Source organism: Physeter macrocephalus, chromosome 13 (assembly GCF_002837175.3).
Source record: "Physeter macrocephalus isolate SW-GA chromosome 13, ASM283717v5, whole genome shotgun sequence".
NCBI lineage: Eukaryota > Metazoa > Chordata > Mammalia > Artiodactyla > Physeteridae > Physeter > Physeter macrocephalus.
The window spans coordinates 16,330,533-16,355,546 of NC_041226.1; the positions used below are offsets into that span (position 1 = coordinate 16,330,533).

At 40.2% G+C, this 25,014-nt stretch overlaps 1 protein-coding gene across 1 annotated transcript in view; it reads right to left on the reverse strand.

The window, feature by feature from the left end:
* The window catches only part of VPS36 (vacuolar protein sorting 36 homolog), a 33,774-nt gene extending 13,837 nt beyond the window's left edge, over positions 1-19,937 (reverse strand). Inside the window, exons 1-6 of the mRNA XM_024125959.3 lie at positions 19,785-19,937; positions 10,997-11,065; positions 9,532-9,602; positions 5,695-5,809; positions 3,982-4,071; positions 3,171-3,257 (exon numbers count right to left, since the gene is read on the reverse strand). Coding sequence (XP_023981727.1) covers positions 3,171-3,257; positions 3,982-4,071; positions 5,695-5,809; positions 9,532-9,602; positions 10,997-11,065; positions 19,785-19,880 — 528 coding nt within the window. The 5' untranslated portion in view covers positions 19,881-19,937. The remainder of the gene's footprint in view (positions 1-3,170; positions 3,258-3,981; positions 4,072-5,694; positions 5,810-9,531; positions 9,603-10,996; positions 11,066-19,784) is intronic.
* Positions 19,938-25,014: the final 5,077 nt, after the last annotated feature.

A 25,014-nucleotide genomic window follows, 5' to 3' on the forward strand; every position in this document is an offset into this window, starting at 1 on the left:
GTCCGGGAAGATCCCACCTGCCGCGGAGCGGCTGGGCCCGTGAGCCGTGGCCGCTGAGCCGGCGCGTCCGGAGCCTGTGCCCCGCAACGGGAGACGCCGCGGCGGTGAGAGGCCCGCGTACGGAAAAAAAAAAAAAAAAAAAAGAGTGAAGATAGGCCGTAAAGCTGCAACATACAGCTGATAGGAGTCTCAGAAGAAAAAGAAAATCTAAGCAATTATTGAAATTTAGAGAAAAACTTCCCTGAAATTAAAAGAAAACATGTCTGAAACCAAATACTGAAAGCATACTGTGTACCTGAGAATAACAATCCAGAATGACTAACACATAGACAGTCTAGAAAAATTATTATACAAAGCTTTATTTAAAAAAAAAAATCCTTTGGGCATCTAGGAAAAACAGCAAGTGACTTTAGAGAAGGGAGAAAATTAGTTTGTCATCACTCTGGCAGCAACACTTCATGCCAGACAAAAAACTGAAAGTCACATATGGAAGGCACTCGGGGAAGAAAATGTGAGCCAAGGATTACAAATCCAGCAAAACTGACCTTCCTGTGTGAGGAATACAAAGATGCCAGAACTCAGGGAATATTGTTCCCATGAGCACCTTCTGAAACATCTACTACAGGATGAGCCTCAGACAGCCAAAATGAATAGAGGGAGGTGAACGTAAAGACTGGTGGTCTCATACACAGTTACTTGTGCAAATGAGACTAAATGACAGCTAGAGGGGAAGAGGGTACATGGTGGCTGAACGCTCAGATAGTGTAGATACAGCACACCTATGTTTTACACGTGGGAAGGGGAGAACATGTACAAAAAAATCCTTTTTAACTGTTTTAGTCATTATTCGCTAGTGTAGTCCCCAATTTGAATAGGAGGCATCAGTGTGACCTCATGAGGCGCCTTTATTAGAAAAAAAAAAAATATATATATATATATCCTACCTCTTCAGTCCTAGAAATAAAGATCAACCCAAGAGGGATGCAAATTCCTAGCAGGCAGACTGTGGTTAGGAAATACCATTTCCCACTAAAAGAAACCAGAGCTTCTCAGATAATGGTTGATTCCAGATCCGGAGCAGGAAATATACAAGATGGTCCTGGAACTTCTGTCAACACCAGGCAGTAAGGAAGCTCTCAAAGTCCACCAGGTCACATCAAAACCACTCAGAAGCCAACCTGAAGAGGCTCCCACTGGCCAAAGATGGGACAATTTGAGCTTTAACTAGGATAATAATTGCAACTGACTGAAATCATCAAATATGTTAAAATGTATGAATTCACAATAATACGTGAAAAAACCTAATTAGTCACCTCGGGAGGATGATAAGGAACCAATTTATCATCCTGATAATAAAGGAAACGGCACATGTTCTGCATTCCTTATAGGAGCCATATCACTGAGTAGCCAAACAGTAATGAAGGGAAGCATCTCTTTAAAAAGTGTCCCAACAAATAAATGAAAAATAAATCACAGAGTACCACCATTTGCAACCACCAGTGACCCAAAGATCTATGCACTGAACATTGACAGCCGCTAACGTGATAAAAAGAGACGTGATGAAGGAACACAGTGTCACCTCTAGTCTCAACAAAGGGCTCAAACACAAGTCTGAACAAGCCTCTGGATCCAGCTGCTAATGTGCAGGAAATACAAAGGACCAAGGAACACACACAACTTTACCATAAACATGCCCTCAGCAAAACCTAGACCACAGCACTTAATAGGTCAAATGCCCTTGGTCCCTCAACAAGAATCCATATTCAGTAAGTGGGCCCAGATATGGCTATTATGATGGTTAATTTTATGTGTCAACTTGACTAGAACGTGGGGTCCCCAGGTGTCTGCTCAAGCATTATTCTGAGTGGGTGTGTGAGGCTGCTTCCACATGAGGTTAGCATCCGAATCTGCAGAATGAGCTGAACAGTTACATTCCGATCGCCCTCCTGAATTGCCCTCTGGAGAGCCTAATGGAACAGAAAGTTCTCTGCCTGACTGATGAGCTAAGACATCAGTCTTACCCTGCCCTTGGACTGGGACTTAACACCACCAGCGCTCCTGGTTCTTAGGCCTTCACACTCCGGTTAGCAATTCTATCACCAGCTTTCCTGGGTCACCAGCTGGCAGCTTCCCACAATCACATGAGGCACTTCTTTATAATAAATCTCATTGTGTATATATAGGACAATATAGATATACAGATACCTGTATCTAGATAGAGAGAGATAAAGATATCAGCATATCTATATCTATGTATCGATATTCACATATAGATATCCAAAAGATATCCACAGCTGTATCCAAAAGAATATATCCCCTATTTGTTCTGTTTCTCTGGAGAACCTTGACTACTACAGGTATTCAGTAACTATTTGCAGTTTAGACTTTATTTGATTGAGATAAATCTTGGAAATTCTATAAGCAGCACTAATCAATGGAATTTTACTTACAAACTATTATAAGAACTAAAAAATTACTTTACTTCATAAAATCATGTCATAAAAATCCAAGACCATTTCCATATAAACATGGGAAAACTGATATGTTTAGATGTATTAACTAACTGCCAAAATCTAATGTATAACTCATTTTCTTAACTAGAGTTCTTTCCCCTTCACTTGAATTTTCTCATATAGGATGAGGTTTCAGAAACACTGTAAAGTACAAGCTCAGGGGTGCTCTCCTAGGAGAAGGGATAAGCTGGTTTGAGCCATTCTTACTACCTCTGTGCCTGGTCCCCAAGTGGTCATGAGCATAAAACTGTGTAGTGTCCGGCCAGAGTCGAGGGCCGCAGAACAGCATTTTCCCCTCAACTAAGTTAACCAAACATCCAAAATAATTATACATAGGACCTTGAATTCATTAGGAGGACCCTCCAATCAATCCCATCTAGACTTTAAAATTTACACACAATAATTCATGACGTTTTCTAACCTCACAGAAAAAAAAATTGCATTTCTTTTAAATTCCTTTCTGGAAAAGATTTTTAAAACACATTTGGGCTAAATTATGCCAACCTGAAGTAGACTCCCTAAATGGAATAAGAGATTGTGGCTCCAGGCAAACTAAATATATTCCAATGCACAGAACGGAGTTACTCACAGCTGTATCCAAAAGAATAAGAAAGATGGCTGAAAAAGACAGCTGACCGGAACTTGTGTAAGAATTACCTCAGAAATGTTTTTGTCAGTTTCTTTTCTTTTTTCTTCCAGTTTCCTTTCAATACCTACAATTCCTACAGCCCTTATTCTTCCTGGCTGAAAAACAAAAGTAGAAAATAAAACGTCCGAAATAGGAAGGACACAATCTTTTGTAACCCACTATATTGTGTTTTCAGTGGTGGGAGAGGACCCACAAAGAACCCAAGAAAACAGCACACAGTTACATTCAGTTTCCTTTCAAAATATTTGTCGGTTTATTGCCATACATAATGACCTTCAAATCATTATACAGAAAAACTGAACATAACAAGAGATGGTATATTTTACTCTGTATTTTAGATATAAATTAAATTTCCTCTTCATTTTTGTTCTTTGGCAAGCTATTATACAGGTATCAGATATTTAATATGGTCTCAAATGTGCAAAAAATTATAGGTAAAATTCTGGTACTTGACAATTATTATACAAGCTACTTTTATACATTTGAGTGTCTGTCCACGTTGGTGGTTAATTAGACTGGCCTGGAAAATGTCACCCAGTAGTACTGTCCTCTCAGATGCCACACTAATTATAAAGAACAGAATGCAGAAGGAGAATCTAACTTCTGCCACCCTGAAATTACCCTGGTAAGTAGTCATGTATTATTACTAAGTGTCTACCATCTATAGAGCACTAAATTAAGTTCTGTGAAAATCAGTTTTTAATTAGAATATCATTATTTTGTTTCTGGCAAGTTCTATAATCATAGAACTCTTTTCCCTTAACGACGATGCAAGTACAGAACTGAAAATACTGGATTAGGAAACAGCTGAAAAAATACCTGGGGTCCTCTATTTGCTTGCAACGACTGGGAAACTGGCATATTCTCCCATCTTCTCTGTGTCATTTCCTCTGATAAACGCCTGTAAAACTGTTATGCACATGCATACACTTTAAGTGAGTCAGTCAGGCTGTGACATCCTCATACAAATCATTACTTAACATTTCTTTAGTTGGAAGTCTGTTTGGTCATTTGCAACAAGCCTAGAATTCTCAGAGACATCAAAGGAAATCAAAGGAAGTTCTTTCCTTGGGTCAACTTCAGAAAGCACAAAGGGGGAAAAAAAAAGAAGGAACTGACCTTCTACATAAAGTGAACTATTCTCAACAAAGAGATGAGTGACAATGAAGTAAATAGACTTACTTTAAACAATCCTGCATGTGTGGGTTGTTTTCAATCCGTAGCGAAACAGACACAGTGCCAAGAAAAATACACAACTGTTATCCATGAAGGAAGCTGAGAATAATTTGTCTAGTTAAAATGTGAGGGGGCTTCCCTGGTGGCGCAGTGGTTGCGCGTCCGCCTGCCGATGCGGGGGAACCGGGTTCGCGCCCCGGTCTGGGAGGGTCCCGCATGCCGCGGGGCGGCTGGGCCCGTGAGCCATGGCCGCTGGGCCTGCGCGTCCGGAGCCTGTGCTCCGCAGTGGGAGGGGCCGCGACAGTGAGAGGCCCGCATACCACAAAAAAAAAAAAAAAAAAAAAAAAAAAAAAAAATGTGAGGCCAGGGCTTCCCTGGTGGCGCAGTGGTTGAGAATCTGCCTGCTAATGCAGGGGACACGGGTTCGAGCCCTGGTCTGGGAGGATCCCACATGCCGCGGAGCAACTAGGCCCGTGAGCCACAACTACTGAGCCTGCGCGTCTGGAGCCTGTGCCCCGCAACAAGAGAGGCCGCGATAGTGAGAGGCCCGCGCACCACGATGAAGAGTGGCCCCCACTTGCCACAACTAGAGAAAGCCCGTGCACAGAAACGAAGACCCAACACAGCAAAAATAAATACATAACCTACCCCCAACAACAACAACAACAAAAAATGTGAGGCCAGATATTAGGGCCAAAACATGCCTACACTCATAAAAAAAAAATCAGCTATATTTTTCAGCTACAGTGAGAATGACTTCAGTTAGTCACTTAAATTTGCTCAGTGCCTGCTGAGCAAGGAACCCTGGGTCAGGTGCTATAGAGAAAAAGAACATAAATAATTTTGATCTCGATGGGGAGATAAACACACACTTATAAATGTCTAAAGAATACTTACATGGCTACTTATTAATCAGAACATATAAACCATGATACTATGGAATAAGAACTTAAGCGATTAGATTTGTATGGAGTTAATAAAGATAGACTGCCTGATGTAACGCTGGTGAACTTTGAGATGCTGAGGCAGTTAAACATGTCACTGCATTATACTCTGTCTTTTTAGCCAAACGATAACACTGAACACTTAACTAGTAGCCTACCTAGTGTGGTGACTTAGCCTGTTTCCAGCCTCCACTCTTTCCTGTGACTACATCCTCCTGCCTCCCGTTCCCACTGAAATCTAAACTTCATATTCTCCACCGATAAGGCTTAAGATATCATAAAAATTTTATTGTAAAAATATGGTGAAAACTGGTATGCTGAACAATATTGCCTTCTATCCTATTAACAAACAACAACAAAAATACATACAAGTACACATTTCTAGTCTGATTGTATTCATAAAGAAACTTACCTCAATCTGGCCGTGTTCTTTGAAGGACAGCTTGATGTAGGAGTTCTTACTGCTCTGGAATGGGCCAGGTTCTTTGTTAGAAGGAGCTGGGTGAAGATGAACCACTATTTTGGCACTAAAGAAAGAGCAAATGTTTTTTAAAAATCACTAATTCTATTTTCATAACTTCTAATCTATTTCAGATCACTTAAAATTCGTGTAGAAACAAACAACATCCTGAAAGGAATCCTTTTAAGGTCTGTATCAATTCAGTATTAATGAACCTTTCGAAAATATCTCTACTTAAAATCTATAAGCTGTGAACCAAAAAATTCAAATTACCAGCGCTATAGACTAAATAAAAATGTGGTTTTAGGAAGTAAGTTCAAAATAAATTTGCAGAATTTGGGGTGGTTTATGACATTGGTTTATGATTAGGTTTTCCATCTACAGAGTCATCCCCAAAGGCTACCAGGGGGCCTATAATTTCTGCCAAAGCATACAACCTTACTCATTTGAAAACAAAATGTGAAAACTTATCTGTGTAAAACTGGCCAGCTGACACTTTATTAAAACTCCATCCAAAACTAACATTCTACAGTGTCATTTCTGGAAAACGCCACTCAATCAGCAGCATGATCTAGAGAGCTTTCCCATAGCAAAAACAATTCTCAAAATGCCGCTACTCCAGGATCACAAACTACCATGATCTTTATGACTACTGTTATCTTCTATGCCATCAAAATACCATTATATTTGTTGAGTTTTATAAGTCTTTTTTTCCCAACCAGCTCAATAAACAATCTTCTATAAATATTAGCAAAACTAGAAACTCTAAGTATCTTGCATACCTAGCTTAGAGCTTTTTCTTTATGACCACATTATAGATACACCTATTACTCAATATTACTTTGTTTAGGCCCATATAGTTGCCTAAATATCACCCTAAAATTGAAACACCACACGTGGGGCCTCCTTGATGTAACAAATGCTTTGGTTAGTGAACTGGGGCCAGGCTTGTACGGACTCTTCATTGGTTCCTTCGTGATGAACATCTTTAAGTGAGGTGAGCAAATAAAACTGTGTAAGCAGAATCATGGGACTGTGTGAAATGAACTGTCAGGTAAACAATAAGACTATGACAATTAGGATCAGGTGACTAAGCAAAAGCATCATACACTCTTTAAAACTAAAAAACCTGAGCCCTACCTATCAGAATTTGTCAAAGGAAATCCAATGAAAAGCTAAAAGATGATACAAAATTAAGTTTAAACATCCCAAAGTCAGAATAAAAAGATCCATGCTAATTTTTTCATATATTCACTTCTTGGGTGATTCAATTACCACATTTCACCAAGTTTAAAATCCACCAATTCAAAGAAGCATCTTGGGTACAGAGATGTTAAAAGGTGAAAATGCACATACATCTTTGACTCAGTGAGATATGGTAATTATTTGAGAAGAGGAGCTGGGAGCTAAAGAGAATATTTGAGAAAAGTCAACCTGGCATATTATCGAATTCCTCCTCACTGGAGATGTTTAAAAATAGACACTAATGTGAAGGTTAATATTTAACTATTTTTGTTATAGAGTTTAGATTTCCTTGGAACACAGCAGAGAAAAAGTCAAATGATCTGGAACACCTTAAAGTTTGTAGAACTTTTTTTTTATTTAAATGGTCATTTTTTTAAATATGATTTTTAACAATTAATTAATTAATATTATTATTTTTTTGGTTGCATTGGGTCTTCGTTGCTGCGTGCGGGCTTTCTCTAGTTGCGGTGAGCGGAGGCTACTCTTCGTTGCGGTGCCCGGGCTTCTCATTGCGGTGGCTTCTCTTGTTGCGGAGCACGGGGTCTAGGTGCACAGGCTTCCGTAGTTGTGGCACACGGGCTTAGTTGCTCCATGGTATGTGGGATCTTCCCGGACCAGGGCTCAAACCCATGTCCCCTGCATTGGCAGGCAGATTCTTAACCACTGTGCCACCAGGGAAGCCCAAGTTTGTAGAACTTAATAAGGAAAGCAATATATAAAGCAGTATATATGGATACTAGGTATCACTATCTTGTACACCTGAAACTGATATAATGTTGTATTGTCGATCATACCAAAAAAAGAGAGAAAAAACTCAATAAGATGGAGAAAAGTGACAAGGTGTAAAATATAAATCAGAGAAATAGCCTACTCTAAAAATCTATGCCTTGTTAATTTTTTAAAATATTGGTTAGTTTCTTTTATGTCAAATAAGCAATCTTTTAGGCTAGCTACAACATTATAATTAAGGATGCACTGCATTTCCAGGGAAGTTTAACATTTGTTTCACTTCTACTGAAGGATCTAACTACATTAAAGCTGAAGATAAGCCCACATGGAAAAAAATTCCTTATCAGCAATATTTGTTCATAGGTTGCACTCAATCACATGCATGTAAAGTATAAAGCCAAAATGTTTTATATACTTGAATAAACAGAAACGTTTTAACCTGTGGCTTTAAACCAAGGTGAGCACATCTCCTGGTCTGCCTGGGACAGTCCAGTTTTATGCTTGCCTAATCTAATTATAAGCAGTGTCCCTTATTACTCTAAGAAATGTCCCTGTTTGGACAATAACTCTTGTGATACTCTATTCAACACTGATAACTGAAGAAGTCGAAGTTGAGAAACTTTATGGTCAACTAGAAATAGGAGCCAAGTCAAGTATTTTTCTCAGATGGGTCATTTATGATTTTAAGTACTGAATGATACATACACAGACACAGAAAAGCAAATGTCTGGGGACTTCCCTGGTGGTCCAGTGGTTAGGACTCTGTGCTTCCACTATTGAGGGCCTGGGTTCATCCCTGGTTGGGGGACTAAGATCCCGCAAGCCGCGCGGCATGCCCCCCCCCCAAAAAAGCAAATGTCTGTGGAAATATATACAATGACAGCCGGCCCACACTTATTTATTATGACCTGAGGATATTACAGCAACTTTAGTACTTGATTGATGCTTTAAGAATGACTTCCATTTATCAATGAGTTTTAAGTAGGATAATACCTTCTTTTTTTAAAAACATATTTTTCCCCAGTTTTGAGATATAATTGACATATGGCACTGTATGAGTTTAAGGTGTAGAGCATAATGATTTGACTTACACACATCATGAAATGATTACCAGAGTAAATTTAGTGAACATCCAATACAAAATTAAAGAAACAGAAAAAAAAATTTTCTTCCTTGTGATTTTGGAACTCTTAGGCTTCTCTTGATAACTATCATAGATAACGTACAGTGGTGTTAATTACATTCATCATGTTGTCTTCAGTACATCACATCCCTATTGCTTATTTATCTTATTACTGAAAGTTTGTGCCTTTTGACCACCTTCCTCCAGTTTTCCCAGCCCCCCACACCCCACCTCTGGCAACCACAAATCCCATCTCTTTTTCCATGACTTTGGTTGCTTCTTTTTGAAGTATAACTACCTACAATACTATGTTAGTTTCTGTTACACAACAGAGTGATTCTGTATTTCTATACATTTCAAAATGATCCCATGATAAGTCTAGGTACGCTGTGTCACCATGCAAAGCTATTACTTAGTTACTGACCATATCCCCCACACTGTACCTTTCATAGCCATGACGCATTCATTTTGTAACTGGAAGCTTGTGCTTCTTAATCTCCCTCACCTATTTCCTTCCTCCCCCAGGACACCACCTTCTTAGGGGAGCTCTGACCAACAAACACAATCATCTGATTCACTTGCACACACGCAGTCACGGCCACGCCTGACTGAGCAATGACTCAACCAAGTTAACAAGGACAGCTTGACTGGAAACGCTCTTGTACATAAAGACTGTAATATACAGACCTTACCTTTTCCCAATTCCAGCTGCCTGTTCTTCAATGAACACAATTTGGGAAAGAGGAATGGCCATGCAGCATTCCTGGGAGGGAATCAAAAGAAAACACGATCTGTAAGACTCGTCAGACATCCTTGTTTTATAGATTTAATGGGGTGCCACATACCTTTAAGGTCCTCAGTAATTATAACAATAGAGAATAATAATGTTATTTTATTCCTTAAATAAACTTAAGGAAAAACTGAATGAAGACAATACTGTGGTAGCATTTTGCTGCGTGGAAGAACATAAGAGGTTTAAAAGCAGCTGTAACTACCTTTGTTTTTACAGGAGCTATATCTTTTAAACAGTAGTATTTATATGAAAATTGTTTACATATAATATATTCTTATATGGAAAACAGAAAATAGAGCAGGTAAATCAAAACGACTTTAAAGAGTGTGTTATAGAGCTGATTTTTCCTCTTTATAATTTTCTATATTTCACTCACCCACCCACAATTAATTTTTAACAGAAAATACTAACGTGGCTTCCCTTTATTAGTATATCTGATTTTTAGAATTATTATAAAGCACCAGCATTTAATAGGTCTAACAGTTTTGATATTAGCTCCTTTACATGATAATCAAAAAATTATACTAAGATTAACTTAATTTATAAACATATGGTTTAAGGACGCCTACCCCTCCAAAAAAGACTTCTTTCTTGAATCTATATTTCTTTAAAAAGAATTAGGCAACATTACCAGTTCTAAGGCATGCATCATCAACTAGGCCAATATCACCAATGAGGGGGAAAAATTGGTTCTTGGGGGGCAAAAAGAGTCAGAGTTTGCAGCAGTTAGTGACATGCAAAGAGCCTCAGTACAGTATATAGTTTACCTGTGGAATTAAAATTTCATGGGGGAGGCAGCCAGCAATTTAAAAAATAACATAGAAAAGATTGCTTCTTTTACTGGCAACACAGAAATTTACACACAAATACACACAAACACACACACACATTCAAGGTAAAGCTCTTTGGAATAAAGATATCAGGTCTATACATATCACTGAGTCCTCTCTTCCTAGAAATGCGAAAACTGGGGTGGGGGGAGTGGTTCTCCTTTTGCTGAGTGACTGAGAGGCAGTTCATCTCAGTATCTAGGTTGAAGCCTGCACTTCGCAGCAGACCTCCAAACGGGTTGTTTTCAGGACCCCTGACTGATGCGGACACTTGGGTGTGAGGGAGAATCTGATTAGTGCTTCAAAACCAGGAGCCCCCAGGATTCTCCGTACAGTAGTTGCAGACCGTGCTAGGGTTGAACGACGGACCAGACCCTAACTCCTCTATCTGTGCCCCATTCAGAGAGACCATATGGAACACACTCTTCGACATCTGCAAACAAAAGTTTATCACATGTATTTATAGTTTTGCCAGAAAGAAAAAAATAATCAGTGACATAAAACCTAGAACAGAAGCAAAAAACTCAATCTTACATGATTTTTCTGATCTCTCCAAATTAGACGGTGCGTACTAAGAAGGAGGGTACCAGCATCAAATTTTATCTAGAAAAACAAGATCACCACAAATATTAATAACATATCACTCAATGTGGTCCAGATTTTCTTCCCCATGAATTGCACAATAGTAAGTCAATCACATAAATAAACATTTTAGAATTAGATTTATCACAAGTTAAAGAGAAGCAATGCTACACACTTCATAAGCCTTGCTAAAATTAGGAAAAAACTGGGCTTCCCTGGTGGCGCAGAGGTTGAGAATCTGCCTGCCAACGCAGGGGGACATGGGTTCGAGCCCTGGTCCGGGAAGATCCCACATGCTGCGGAGCAACGAAGCCCGTGCGCCACAACTACTGAGCCTGCGCGTCTGGAGCCTGTGCTCTGCAGCAAGAGAGGCCACGATAGTGAGAGGCACCGCGATGAAGAATGGCCCCCGCTTGCCGCAACTAGAGAAAGCCCTCACACAGAAACGAAGACCCAACACAGCCAAAAATAAATAAATTAATAAATAAAAATTAGGAAAAAATTGCAAACAACCTAGCTATGTAACAATAGGGAAGTGGTTAAATCAAGTGTGACTCATTCATACTATGAAATCCATGCAGGGGTTAAAAAGAATAGTGAGGCAGAGCTACATGAACTATCACGGAACTCGAAGACATAGGGTTAGTGGGGAAGAAAGCAATTGACAGCATATTGCATATAATGTAATCAGATAGATATAAACTCCATATCCCTCAAACTACATGTGCGATAGATGTATAAATAGGTGTGTGTATATATACACATATACACATATAAGTAGTAGAAAAAGGTCTAAATGGGATACTCAATGATCTGTTAACGATGGTTATCTCAGAAAAAGTGTGAGGGAATGGGTGAAAAAGAAGCAAAGGGCCCTTTTTCAAAACTATACGCCTCACTACTGAGTGAATTTTTACCATCAGATTGAATTTGTGTATAACACTCATATAAATTTTTAAATGATTTTTAAATAATAAGAAAATCCAGGAAAAAAACACAAACAGATGCAAAATAAGTGTGGATGGAGACACAATCAATGGCACTGGGACACCTGGGTTGCCCACTGGAGGCAGAGGAGAACAAGGTAAGCTTATACTTAACACATTGTACCAAAATAAATTCTGGATAGATCAAATATTTGAGTTAAAAATTTATGAAAAAACTAGAAAAAAATTACAAGAAAAAATTTTAAATCACTTCAGAGTGGAGAAAGTCTTTCTAAGAAAAACATTAAACCCATTAGCATTACGGGAAAAGATTGATCAATTCCCCTCCACACACACGCATGCACACAAATTCTTCATGGCAAAAACCACCAAGGGCAAAGATGGCAGACTGGGAAAAATAATTGTAACTCACATCAGAGACAAATATATATGTCTCCTTAATATATAAAGTACTCTTACAAATCAATAAGGAAATAGCCCATAATCCATTAGATAAATGGGCAAAGACTGTTAACAGAAAGTTCACAGAAAAGGAACTACAAATGACTCTTAAACACATTAATTGACACCCAACGTCACCGATGATAAGAAAAAGGCAAATTAAGACAACATCAAGATACCCCTTTTATCCATGAGATTGGCAAGGGCCCAAAAGTTTGATAACATTGTGCTGATGCCGTGTTGGGCAAATAAGCATTTGCACACATCACTGGAGGGACAAGTGCTATGGAGGGCAATGTATTATCATCTATCAAAAATATAAACACACAAATCCTTTGATCCAATCAATGCCCCTCTAGGAATTTATCCCACAGACAAATTCACACAGGTGGACAAGGATATGCTACTAGGTTATTCATTGTTGTTTTTTAAAAGCGAAAGACAGGAAATTTAAATGTTCATCAACAGGGAGATGTACATCCACACAAGGAATGACAACTCAGTCATTAAAAAGAATCAGGAGACTCTTTATGTATTTGATAACATCTAAGATGCCATGAATTGAAGATTCATCCTTCTTCCAGGGGGGTGGGGGGGTAGAGAATGTGCACTTAGACTTAATGAAATATGGTAAATTCTCCACATAGATTAAGTGAAAAAAGCAAGTTTCAGAACTTTGTATGCATAGTATGTTACAAGTTTATACTATAAGAAGGAAAAAACAATATATTTTATGCAAACACCTGTGTATGACACATGCTTATGACTCTCTAGAATGAAGCACTGGTGACTTCTGAGGGGGAAGTGGGTGACAGAGAGACTAGGATGGGAGGAAGACTGTTAACTTTTCGTGGTTTTTGAATTTTTATCAGGGGATTGTGTCACTTGGGCAAATTATAAATGCAAAAATTTTTTTTTTAACTATAATACAATCACAAAAATGCCAGCTAGGTCTTTAGCACCAAACCTTTAATCCTCATAATTTGTTATTATGCACTGGAAATTATATAAATAAGCAAATTTTAGAGTTGGAACCCAAAAGACTGATAAGTCAAACCCCTTCATTTGTCAAAATCAAGAAATATATTGGAAGTTTCTATTCACTTTAGTTACTAGAAAGTCGAATTTGCCATAAGGTAGGACATGCTTCTATCCTTTTGAGGAGTAACTAGTTATTTCAAAAGTTATAATATAAAACAGAAACTCAAAGGAAAGCATCTTAGTGAGGGTCCAGGTTATTACAAATAATAATCCTTTTGAGTTTAAAATAATGTGGTTAGGGCTTCCCTGGTGGCGCAGTGGTTAAGAATCCGCCTGCCAATGCAGGGGACATGGGTTCGAGCCCTGGTCCAGGAAGATCCCACATGCTGTGGAGCAACCAAGCCCGTGCACCACAACTACTGAGCCCATGTGCCACAACTACTGAGCCTGCTCTCTAGAGCCCGTGGGCCACAACTACTAAGCCCGCGTGCCTAGAGCCCGCGCTCCGCAACAAGAGAAGCCACTGCAATGAGAAGCCCACGCACTGCAACAAAGAGCAGCCCCCGCTCTCTGCAACTAGAGAAAGCCCGTGCACAGCAACGAAGACCCAACACAGCCCAAAATAAATAAATTAAATAAATAAATTTTTAAAAAATTTAAAAATTTTAAAAAATAAAATAAAATAATGTGGTTAAAAATGGGTATCAAGTAAATAACAACGAATTAGAACATTATTATATTCATTCTTAAGTAAAAATATTCATAAATGCAATTATGTATGCACTTGACAAGATATTACATGATACTCATAATATTAATATAGAAAAAAGCAGTGTACACAGCACGGTTACACACACACACACACACACACACAGGACGTGCCAAAAGTAATTGTTTACGGGTAAAGGATTACTGATTATTTCAACTTTCTTCTTTTGGTTTACCCATATTTAGCAACTTTATTACTTGTCTAATAAAAAAAGATAAAGAAATCTGTTAAAGGCATATATAACTCCATGTAACTCTGAAATGTATATAAATTATTTTTTGTTACATTGAACATAAGTAGAAACACTGTGAAAAAAGTCCTTTATAATACATAACCAATACTTTTTAACATGAGTTTTAAAAAATTATTTTCTAAGAGAAACGTCTGACTCTATTACTAATAATATCTTAATATTAGTAAGTTTAAATAATATGGTTAATAAGCTTTAATGGGAAGAAAACTGCTGAACCATCTGGTCGAAGACATCTGTTAGAGATTTCCACCAAGCACTTCAGCACCTCAGAGAAAAGACTGGAGTTCCACACTTTCCTCTGCATCTGAAGTAACACATTCACATTCCTGGCCCTTAATGAGTCCTGGCTACAAATGTTTTGGTTAATGTTGCATACGCAAAACAAAATAATTGAGTTTAAGCTATTTTAAAAATCTCTTTTTTGCCAATGAGTAAGATTTCACTTTTACAGAAGCAAATACTTTATCAACTTGAGAGTACCTGATACCACATTACACAGCATAACTACATAATAATTCTGATTAGGAAACTGCACGTTATCTGACCAAAATTCAAGCATAAGGATGTGAGTTTAAAGCTGAAGCCAGAGGACGTTCCATTACTATGTTGACGAACAATGTTCACACGTAAAACATTGCTGCTCCCAGTGAAGACGCTGTGTAACTGTTCCCTTCAGGGATTCCAAGAGATTATGAGCTCAACGGAACAGACAAGTTTAGGCTGCTTTGCTTCTACCACTCAGAGCTAGAATAATTTCAACTACTTAAAAGTCAATAGTTAAAATAACTTAGGCATTCGCTGACTAAGCTCTTACTGTTTTGTTTTGAGTTCACATTTCTCTGTTATAAAAGTAATATGCTGGGCTTCCCTGGTGGCGCAGTGGTTGAGAATCTGCCTGCTAATGCAGGGGACACGGGTTCGAGCCCTGGTCTGGGAAGATCCCACGTGCCACGGAGCAACTAGGCCCGTGAGCCACAACTACTGAGCCTGCGCGTCTGGAGCCTGTGCTCCGCAACAAGAGAGGCCCGCGCACCGCGAATGAAGAGTGGCCCCCGCTTGCCACAACTAGAGAAAGCCCTCGCACAGAAACGAAGACCCAACACAGCAAAAATAAATAAATTAATTAATAAACTCCTACCCCCAACATCTTCTTAAAAAAACAAAAAAAGTAATATGCTGTTGAAAATCTGGAAAACATTTTTTTAAAGTCTAAAAAAGAAAATGAAATCATTTGTAATCAGACCAGCCAGGGTGTGTGGATATAATCTTAAAATAAAATGAGACCAAGATATTTATAGTTTTATAACTTGCTTTTTTTCACTTAGTAGCCTATGGTTAGCCACGCCTCATGCTGATTAGGGCGTGTCATTTAATTAACCAATCCCTATGGTGGACATTCAGATTGCTTCCAATTTTTCCCTATACTACATAATAATAAATAATATATATATAATACTGCTGAGATGCACATCCTCGTTCATTATATTTTTATGCATCTCTGATTATTTCCTAAGGGTAAATTCCTAAAAGCTGAAAGAAGATACACATTTTCTAAATCTTCTAGTATAAGCTGGCAACTTGCCACTTTACACACCGCTAACCTTCTTACATTACTTTTTAAATTAGCTGAGGCTACAGACGCTTCTGTGAATTGAAACAAATGACCTGTCCAGACTGCTTAGGAAAACAACATATTATCCGGTCATAAGGGGTCCATGAAAACTGTGCCTGTATAAACAAGCAAGAGGCACCTCGGCAGTGGAAAGAGCAATGGTTTGGCTCCACCCATTACTAACTGTGTGACCTTGGACAGGTCGCAGTTTTCTCAACCACCTACTGAGGGTCTCAGTGTACTCATCTTCAGAGGACGTTCCACAAACATACGTAGAACATACATATTACACTACGGAAAAGGGTCTGGCACTGGTGACTGCTGTATTTTTGAAGCGCTCCAGCAGAGTGAACAAAGCACAGTCTTTGGGAGTCTGATCAATAGAGATTTAACTCCCAGCTCTTCTGATAACTAACTCAGTGGATCTTAGGGCAAGTCACTGTTGCCTCTGAGAGTTCTTTTCTCATTCAGTAAAATACTCACCTCACATGCCCATTGAGAGGATTAAATTACGTAAAGCTCCTGGCATAGCAGGTACGCTGTTTATTCAAGGTTTTGTGTGTTTGTTTCTTTGTTTTAATGTATTTCACACCCACAGTGCGCCAGAAGATACAAAGGACGAGTAGGGAGAGTCCACTGGGCTTAGCCCTGCACCTACTGGGGAGCATGTTGGGTGCAAAGCTGAGAAGGCTGCGCAGTCTGCACTGCAGCACGGAGACCACGGCAGCTAGTGAGAGATTCTGAAAGGGCACCTGCTCCGATCCGGAGGTTGATGGGTGCAGCTTCCTGGAGTCCTCAGACCACGTGAGGTCTGGACGCCTTCCAGCAGATGGAGGAAGCCAGGACGCAAGACTTCCCCCAGGAATCAGTCTGGCCCTCAGCCACACTAGGGACAGCTCAGCAAGTGACTAAGTAGATCCAGCCCAGGGACCACAGTGGTGAGCAGGCCTTAGAGCTTCGCTTAGGTTTCAAGACACCCATAGCCCTCCCGCACCACCCCCAGCTTGCAGAACAGTTAAGAATTCTTGACTAATGACAAGGACCTACTGTATAGCACAGGGAACTATATTCAGTATCTTGTAATAACCTATAATGGAAAAGAATCTGAAAAAGAATAGATACATCTGTACAACTGAACCACTTTGCTGTACACCTGATACTAATACAACACTGTAAATCAACTATACTTCAATAAAAAAAGTTATAAAAAAAAGAATTCTTGATGAGATCAAAGGGTCTCGACTAAGTATTTCCCATGACTTTTTTCTTAATCCTCTGATACCTATATCTGTCTGCTAAAACAAGAGGCAAAAAAAAAAATAAAGGAAAAACTAGAATTTGCTGGTTCAGCAATGGTTTTTCATATATGGGTGCTAATTGTTTGATCTTTTCATTGTTTTAAAGATACCATAAGCACCTCCCTGGTGGCGCAGTGGCTGGGAATCCACCTGCCAATGCAGGGGACACGGGTTCGAGCCCTGGTCTGGGAAGATCCCACATGCCGCGGAGCAACTAAGCCAGTGCGCCACAACTACTGAGCCTGCCATGCCTAGAGCCGTGCTCTGCAACAAGAGAAGCCACTGCAATGAGAAGTCTGCGCACCGCAATGAAGAGTAGCCCCCGCTCACCACAACTAGAGAAAGCCCGTGCACAGCAACGAGGACCCAATGCAGCCAAAAATAAATAAATAAATTTATTTTTTAAAAAACAAAAACATACCATACTTATGTTTTGTGCAGCCAACATGTCCCTAATTTAAATATTGGAATTCCATAGAACAATAATGGAAAAGAATCTGAAAAAGAATAGATACATCTGTACAACTGAACCACTTTGCTGTACACCTGATACTAATACAACACTGTAAATCAACTATACTTCAATAAAAAAAGTTATAAAAAAAAGAATTCTTGATGAGATCAAAGGGTCTCGACTAAGTATTTCCCATGACTTTTTTCTTAATCCTCTGATACCTATATCTGTCTGCTAAAACAAGAGGCAAAAAAAAAAATAAAGGAAAAACTAGAATTTGCTGGTTCAGCAATGGTTTTTCATATATGGGTGCTAATTGTTTGATCTTTTTATTGTTTTAAAGATACCATAAGCACTTCCCTGGTGGCGCAGTGGTTGGGAATCCACCTGCCAATGCAGGGGACACGGGTTCGAGCCCTGGTCTGGGAAGATCCCACATGCCGCGGAGCAACTAAGCCAGTGCGCCACAACTACTGAGCCTGCCATGCCTAGAGCCGTGCTCTGCAACAAGAGAAGCCACTGCAATGAGAAGTCTGCGCACCGCAATGAAGAGTAGCCCCCGCTCACCACAACTAGAGAAAGCCCGTGCACAGCAACGAGGACCCAATGCAGCCAAAAATAAATAAATAAATTTATTTTTTAAAAAACAAAAACATACCATACTTATGTTTTGTGCAGCCAACATGTCCCTAATTTAAATATTGGAATTCCATAGAACAACAGAGTGTGGGGATCGGCAAAAGCTAGACGGCCAGCAGGGAGTGGCTTTGGAGGAGACTTTGAAGACCCATCTGTCAATACCCATATTCGGACCTCAGGGTGCAGCCAAGCTCCAAGCCCCCTAGGGAGGGCAGGTTGATTAAGCTTCCCATTCTCCCCAGTTCCAAAGGTGTAACCTCGGTTTACAAAAAAACATTGAGCTTGTCACTCCAACCAAAACATGCAAACCAAATTTGAGATCAAGTTAATAAAAGTACTGAAGCAGTAAACAAGAGTTAAGGCCAAGCAAATTATTTAAGAAAAAAAGATCTTGACTCAATCAAGGAAACATGGAAAAATGCCCTCCAGGAGGGAGAGCCCCTGGGCCCCCGGTGCCTCCGATGGCTGTGTAACTAACCCCTGCCCTCCACCCCCTAGAAAGAAGGAAGCCTCAAGCTTCTGTAAAGCACAGACAGGAAGAGCTCTGGGTCCAGAAACTTTTGCGAAATTACAGGAGGAAATTTCTCTAAGGAAACTGCAAGGAAGGAGAGGTAGCAAGTGAAAACTTCTGGAAACCACAAAGCTAGTGAGTAAATGGGTTTTTAAATTTTTTTCCAATTCCAGCTTATACATTTCATCCAGAACAGGATGATAGTTTGTAGTCTGACGGAAGTCTCCAGTGAACGTTAATATTTCTGTGAAATACTGGCAATATTTCTCCTTTCAATTTGCAAACACACCTCCTAAGGTTTCCGCTTGGATTACCAGGCATGGCCTACTCCATCACTCGACAAAACAATCAAACCGCCTTTCTACTGTCACTCCCAAACAAGAAACAAACAAAACACAGAGCCTACAGCCAAGACGTCCCGGGAGAGGCTAACTTCTCTTTTCAGAAATCCTTTTAAAGCCACCCCCCTCCCGCTCCGGCCGGGACCGCCTAGTCCCTCGGGCTCCCCCAGGTCCCAGAGCCCGAAGTCACGCCCGGTTCGGGAGCGCAGGACCCGGCGGCCTCCGGACAAAGGCGGAACCGGCCTGCCCGTCGCCCGCCCGCCGCGATCGGGGCGAGGAATCAGGGTTCCCGGCCCGCGCCCGCCGTGCCGCCCGAAGGGGTCTCACCCCGGGTGGGAAAGGGGCCGCCGCCCGCCGTGCCCGCCCGGAGCCGTTCCCAAGTCGGGCCGGAGCCGGGCGCTGGGCCGGCGTGGACTGCGGGGGCGGCGCCGAGCGGCGAGGCCGGGCCCGCGAGTCCGGGTCTGGGAGCGAGGCCGAGCCGGCAGCCGCCCTACCTTCTCCTCGCCGTCGTAGATGCGCACTCCCCGCTGCTGGATCACCAGGGTCTCGTTGATCTCCAGGAGGCCGCTGGTCCACACGAAGCGGTCCATGGCCGCCCCCAGGCCGGCCTCCGCCGCTCGCCCGCGCTAGCGCTCCCGGCGGCGAGCCGAGCGCCGGGCAGCCTGCGGCGCCCCCTGGCGGTGGGCGGGGTGGAGGCCGGCAGGGAGGTAGCGGTCCTGCCCGGGCGCCCTGGGGAAGGCGCGCTGCCCCGGGGGCGTCGGGGGACGTGGCGACGTGCTTGGCGCGCCCCCTGGCGTTCCTTCCGCCAAGGGCCCGGTGGGGACGTCCACCCCATCCTTTGTCCAGCTCAGGCACAAACACAGAGTTTACAACGGACTTTGAGGGAGCCCAAACCGCAGCTTGGACTTTCTTATTGTGCTTTATTCGCCGTTTTCTTGTCAGTGCCCAGCATGCTGCCATGTTCATTAAAGGCTGTAAATGATAACTTTTTTTTTTCCAAATGAATATTCATGTCCTGAATTGTTTTCACACAGCTTCAATTAGTATGCAAGTACTCTATTGTACCCTTCTTTTTTTCACATTAAAATCATTTTCATTTAAGGGACTTCCCTGGTGGCGCAGTGGTTAAGAAGCCGCCTGCCAATGCAGGGGACACGGGTTCGAGCCCTGGTCTGGGAAGATCCCACATGCAGCGGAGCAACGAAGCCTGAGCACCACAACTACTGAGCCTGTACTCTAGAGCCCGCAAGCCACAACTACTGAACCTACGTGCCACAACTACTGAAGCCTGCGTGCCTAGACTCTGTGCTCCACAACAAGAGAAGCCACTGTAATGAAAAGCCCGTGCACCACAACAAAGAGTAGCCCCTGCTCGCCACAACTAGAGAAAGCCCGCGTGCAGCAACGAAGGCCCAGTGCAGCCATAAATAAATAAATTTATTTTTTAAAAATAATAAAAAACTACAATGAGGTATCATTTCACACCAGTCAGAATGGCCATCATTAAAAAGTCTACAAATAATAAATGTTGGAGAGGGTGTGGAGAAAAGGGAACCCTCCTACACAGTTGGTGGGAATGTAAATTGGTACAGCCACTATGGAAAACAGTATGGAGGTTCCTTAAAAAACTGAAAATAGAGCTACCACATAATCTAGCAATCCCACTCCTGGGCATATATCCCTAGAAAACTCTAATTCGAAAAGATACATGCATCCCAATGTTCATTGCAGCAGTGTTTACAATAGCCAGGACATGGAAGCAACCTAAATGTCCATCGACAGAGGAATGGATAAAGAAGATGTGGTACATATATACAATGGAACATTACTCAGCCATAAAAAAGAATGAAATAATGCCATTTGCAGCAACATGGATGGACCTAGAGATTATCATAGTAAATGAAGTAAGTCAGAAAAAGAAAGATAAATACCGTATGATATCACTTATATGTGGAATCTAAAATATGATACAAAGGAACTTATTTACAAAACAGAAACACAGAAACAAACTTAAGGCATAGAAAACAAACTTAAGGTTACCAAAGGGGAAAGCAGGGGCCGGGTGTGGGGGGATAAATTAGGAGTTTGGGATTAACAGATTCAAACTGTTTTATATATATATATATATATATATATATATATATATAACAGGGCTTCCCTGGTTGCACAGTGGTTAAGAATCTGCCTGCCAGTGCAGGGACATGGGTTCGAGCCCTGGTCTGGGAAGATCCCACATGCCACAGAGCTACTAAGCCCGTGCACCACAGCTACTGAGCCTGTGCTCTAGAGCCCATGAGCCACAACTACTGAGCCTGTGTGCTGCAACTACTGAAGCCTGCGTTCTTAGAGCCTGTGCTCTGCAACAGGAGAAGACACTGCAATGAGAAGCCCACGCACCACAACAAAGAGTAGCCCTTGCTCACAGCAACTAGAGAAAGCCCATGCGCAGCAACGAAAACCCAGTGCAGCCAAAAATAAATAAATAAATTTATTTTAAAAAAACAACCAATAAGGTCCTACTGTATAGCACAGGGAACTATATTTAATATCTTATAATAACCTATAATGGAAAAGAATATGAAAAAAATATATATATATCCATGTATATGTATAACTGAACCACTTTGCTGTACACCAGAAACTAATACAACATTGTAAATCAACTATACTTCAATTAAAAACAATAACAACAAAAAGAGCCTCACCATCACTAATCATCAGAGCAATGCAAATCAAAACCATAGTGAGATACCATCTCACACCTGTCAGAATGGCTATTATCAAAAAGACAACAAATAACAAGTGTTGGCAAGGACGCGGAGAAAGGGAACTCTTGTGCACTACTGGCAGGAATGTAAATTTCTGCCACCACTATGGAAAACAGTATGGAGAGTCTTCAAAAAATTAAAGGTGGAACTATTATATGATCCAACCATTTCGTTCCAGGTATTTATCTGGAAAAAGTGAAGACACTAATTCAAAAAGATAACTGCACCCCCATGTTTGTTGCAGCATTGTTTACAACAGCTAAGATGGAAACAACTTAAGTGTCCATCAATGGATGAACAGATAAAGAAAATGTGTCATATAGTACACACATACAGTGGAATATTATACAGCCGTAAAAAGAATGAAATCTTGCCATTTGCAACAATGTGGATGGACCTTGAAGGGATTACATAAGCGAAATAAGTCAGAGAAAGACAAACACTGTATGATCTCATTTACATATGGAACTCCCCCAAAACATAGAGACAACAGACTGGTGGTTGCCAGAGGTGGGGGGTTGAGGGTGTGCAAAATGGGTGAAGGGGGTCAAAAAATACAAACTTCCAATGATAAAATAAATGTCATGGAGACAGCATGGTGACTATAATTAATAATATTATATTTCATATTTGAAAGCTGCTAAGAGTAAATCTTTAAAGTTCTCATCCCATGAAAAAAATTTTGTAACTGTGTATGGTGACTTACATTAACTAGACTTCTTGTGGTGATCATTTTGCAATATATGCAAATATCAAATCATTATATTGTACATCTGAAACTAATATAATGTTATATGTCAATTGTACTTCAATTGTTTTAAATGTTAAATAAAAATCAAAACAGGGAATTCCCTGGTGGTCCAGTGGTTAGGACTCCACACTTCCACTGCAGGGTGCATGGGTTCAATCCCTGGTAAGGGAACGAAGATCCCGTGGCCAAATAAAAAAAGAAAGAAAGAAGGATCCAGTGCCTTGCTTGCTCTTTGTTTTTGTTGACATCGGAGCTACCAGTTGAAGAAAATGCTTTTCATTGGGCCTTAATAGAACAGGAGAAATGTCCGTTTCTTAAAAGGCGAAAAAATAAGTACTAATAGTATGGATGTTGTATCTATCTGAGTGGGTCAAAAACAAGTAGCACATCCCAGACTTGATGTTGAAAAGACACTTTCAAAGCTTGCAGGATAACGAACATCTTCAAACAGTTGCTCAGACACTGGCCACAGAGCACCCTGCATCAATGACTGCAGCCTGGGGATATCAAGGCCCTGATGTGCCACAATCTCTGCATCTTACTTTAAAATTCCTTTATCTTCTGTAGGTCTTTCAAGGAAAACCATCTGTGAGGACATAAACCGAATCTAAAAGATCCTCTATACTGAAATGGCAATAGACTTTTTCCCTGTAACCTTCTGGTTTTCTGAAAGAAGAAAAAGTGAACGTTAGAAATTGCTCATCTTGGTAACTATGAAGTGAGACTTATTAAACAAAATACCCTCTGATAAAAGTTTTATTTGGGGAGTTTGGGGATTAAGAACAATAACAATAACAATGATTTTCTTGAAATTTCCTTCATTCTGAATACAGTTAAGTTAAGGCAACATAACCCTAGAGTAAGACAAATGCTAAGATTTTTTTCTCCTTTTCTCAGGTTCATGCCTGCTTCTCCAATTGGCAAAAACTAAGACCTTTCAATCAAGCTTAGCAATCTGGAGCTCCTTTGGTTTTTTATTTGTAAAAATAAACTTCTGTCATTAAAAAAAAAAGTGACGTAAAGCATCTTAGTATATAAACCTTATCTAGCCCAGATCATTTCTTGATGCCCTTCCCAGTGATAAATTCTATGATCTGAGTTTCAGGAAGATACATTTTGACTTAGTACAGTAAAATGCTTTATCCTACTTGGAAATTCCAAGATGGGAAAGGGCTGCCTCTGAAATTCATGGATTCCTTCCCAGGCTGTGTGCGCTGCATGGTCACTTACTGGGGACCCTGGAATTGATACAAACTCAGATTGAATGTCTGTGACTCTCATAAAAGATGTTTTGCAAAGCCCTGTGCAAATGAATATGAAAACTTGATTGCAGAGGGTGTTTGGAGACTATGAACATTCAAATTAACCTCGTAAAAGGACTGTTAAAACCCATAATTGCGAAAGTTATCAAAGAGTTTCAAAAAAACAAAAACAGAAAACACTTGTGGATCAAACAGTTTCACAGGTGAATTCTTTTAAATCTTGACAGAACAAATAATTATTTTAGCACTTAAGTTTTCCAGAGCACAAAAAAAAGCAAAGTTTCCAAATTCCTTCTGTGAAGCCAGAAAAACACAATCTAAGTGTAGTTTATCCAAGGAGGACAAATACAATTCAATATTAGGAAATCTATTATGAAATTTAACCCACTGATAGATCACAGAAGAAAATTAAATGATCATCAAAGAAATAGTAAAAGACATTTGATGCAATTCAACATCTATCCCTAATTAAAAAACAAAACAAAACAAAAAAACAACAACTTAGGAATAGGCAAATACTTGACACATTGAGAATCGTGTCCAAAAACACAGTTGAGCACAATCTCCTTCCTTCCTTCCTTTCTCTCTTTGGGGTTCTTTTATTTATTTAGGTATAATTTATGTACGATAAAACTTACCAGTTTTTACTAAGGAGGTAAAAGACCTGTGCTCAGAAAACTATAAGACACTGATGAAAGAAATCAAAGATGACACAAACAGATGGAGAGATATACCATGTTCTTGGATTGGAAGAATCAATATTGTAAAAATGACTGTACTACCCAAAGCAATCTACAGATTCAATGCAATCCCTATCAAATTACCAGTGGCATTTTTTACAGAGCTAGAACAAAAAATCTTAAATTTTGTATGGAGACACAAAAGACCCCGAATAGCCAAAGCAGTCCTGAGGGAAAAAAACGGAGCTGGAGGAATCAAACTC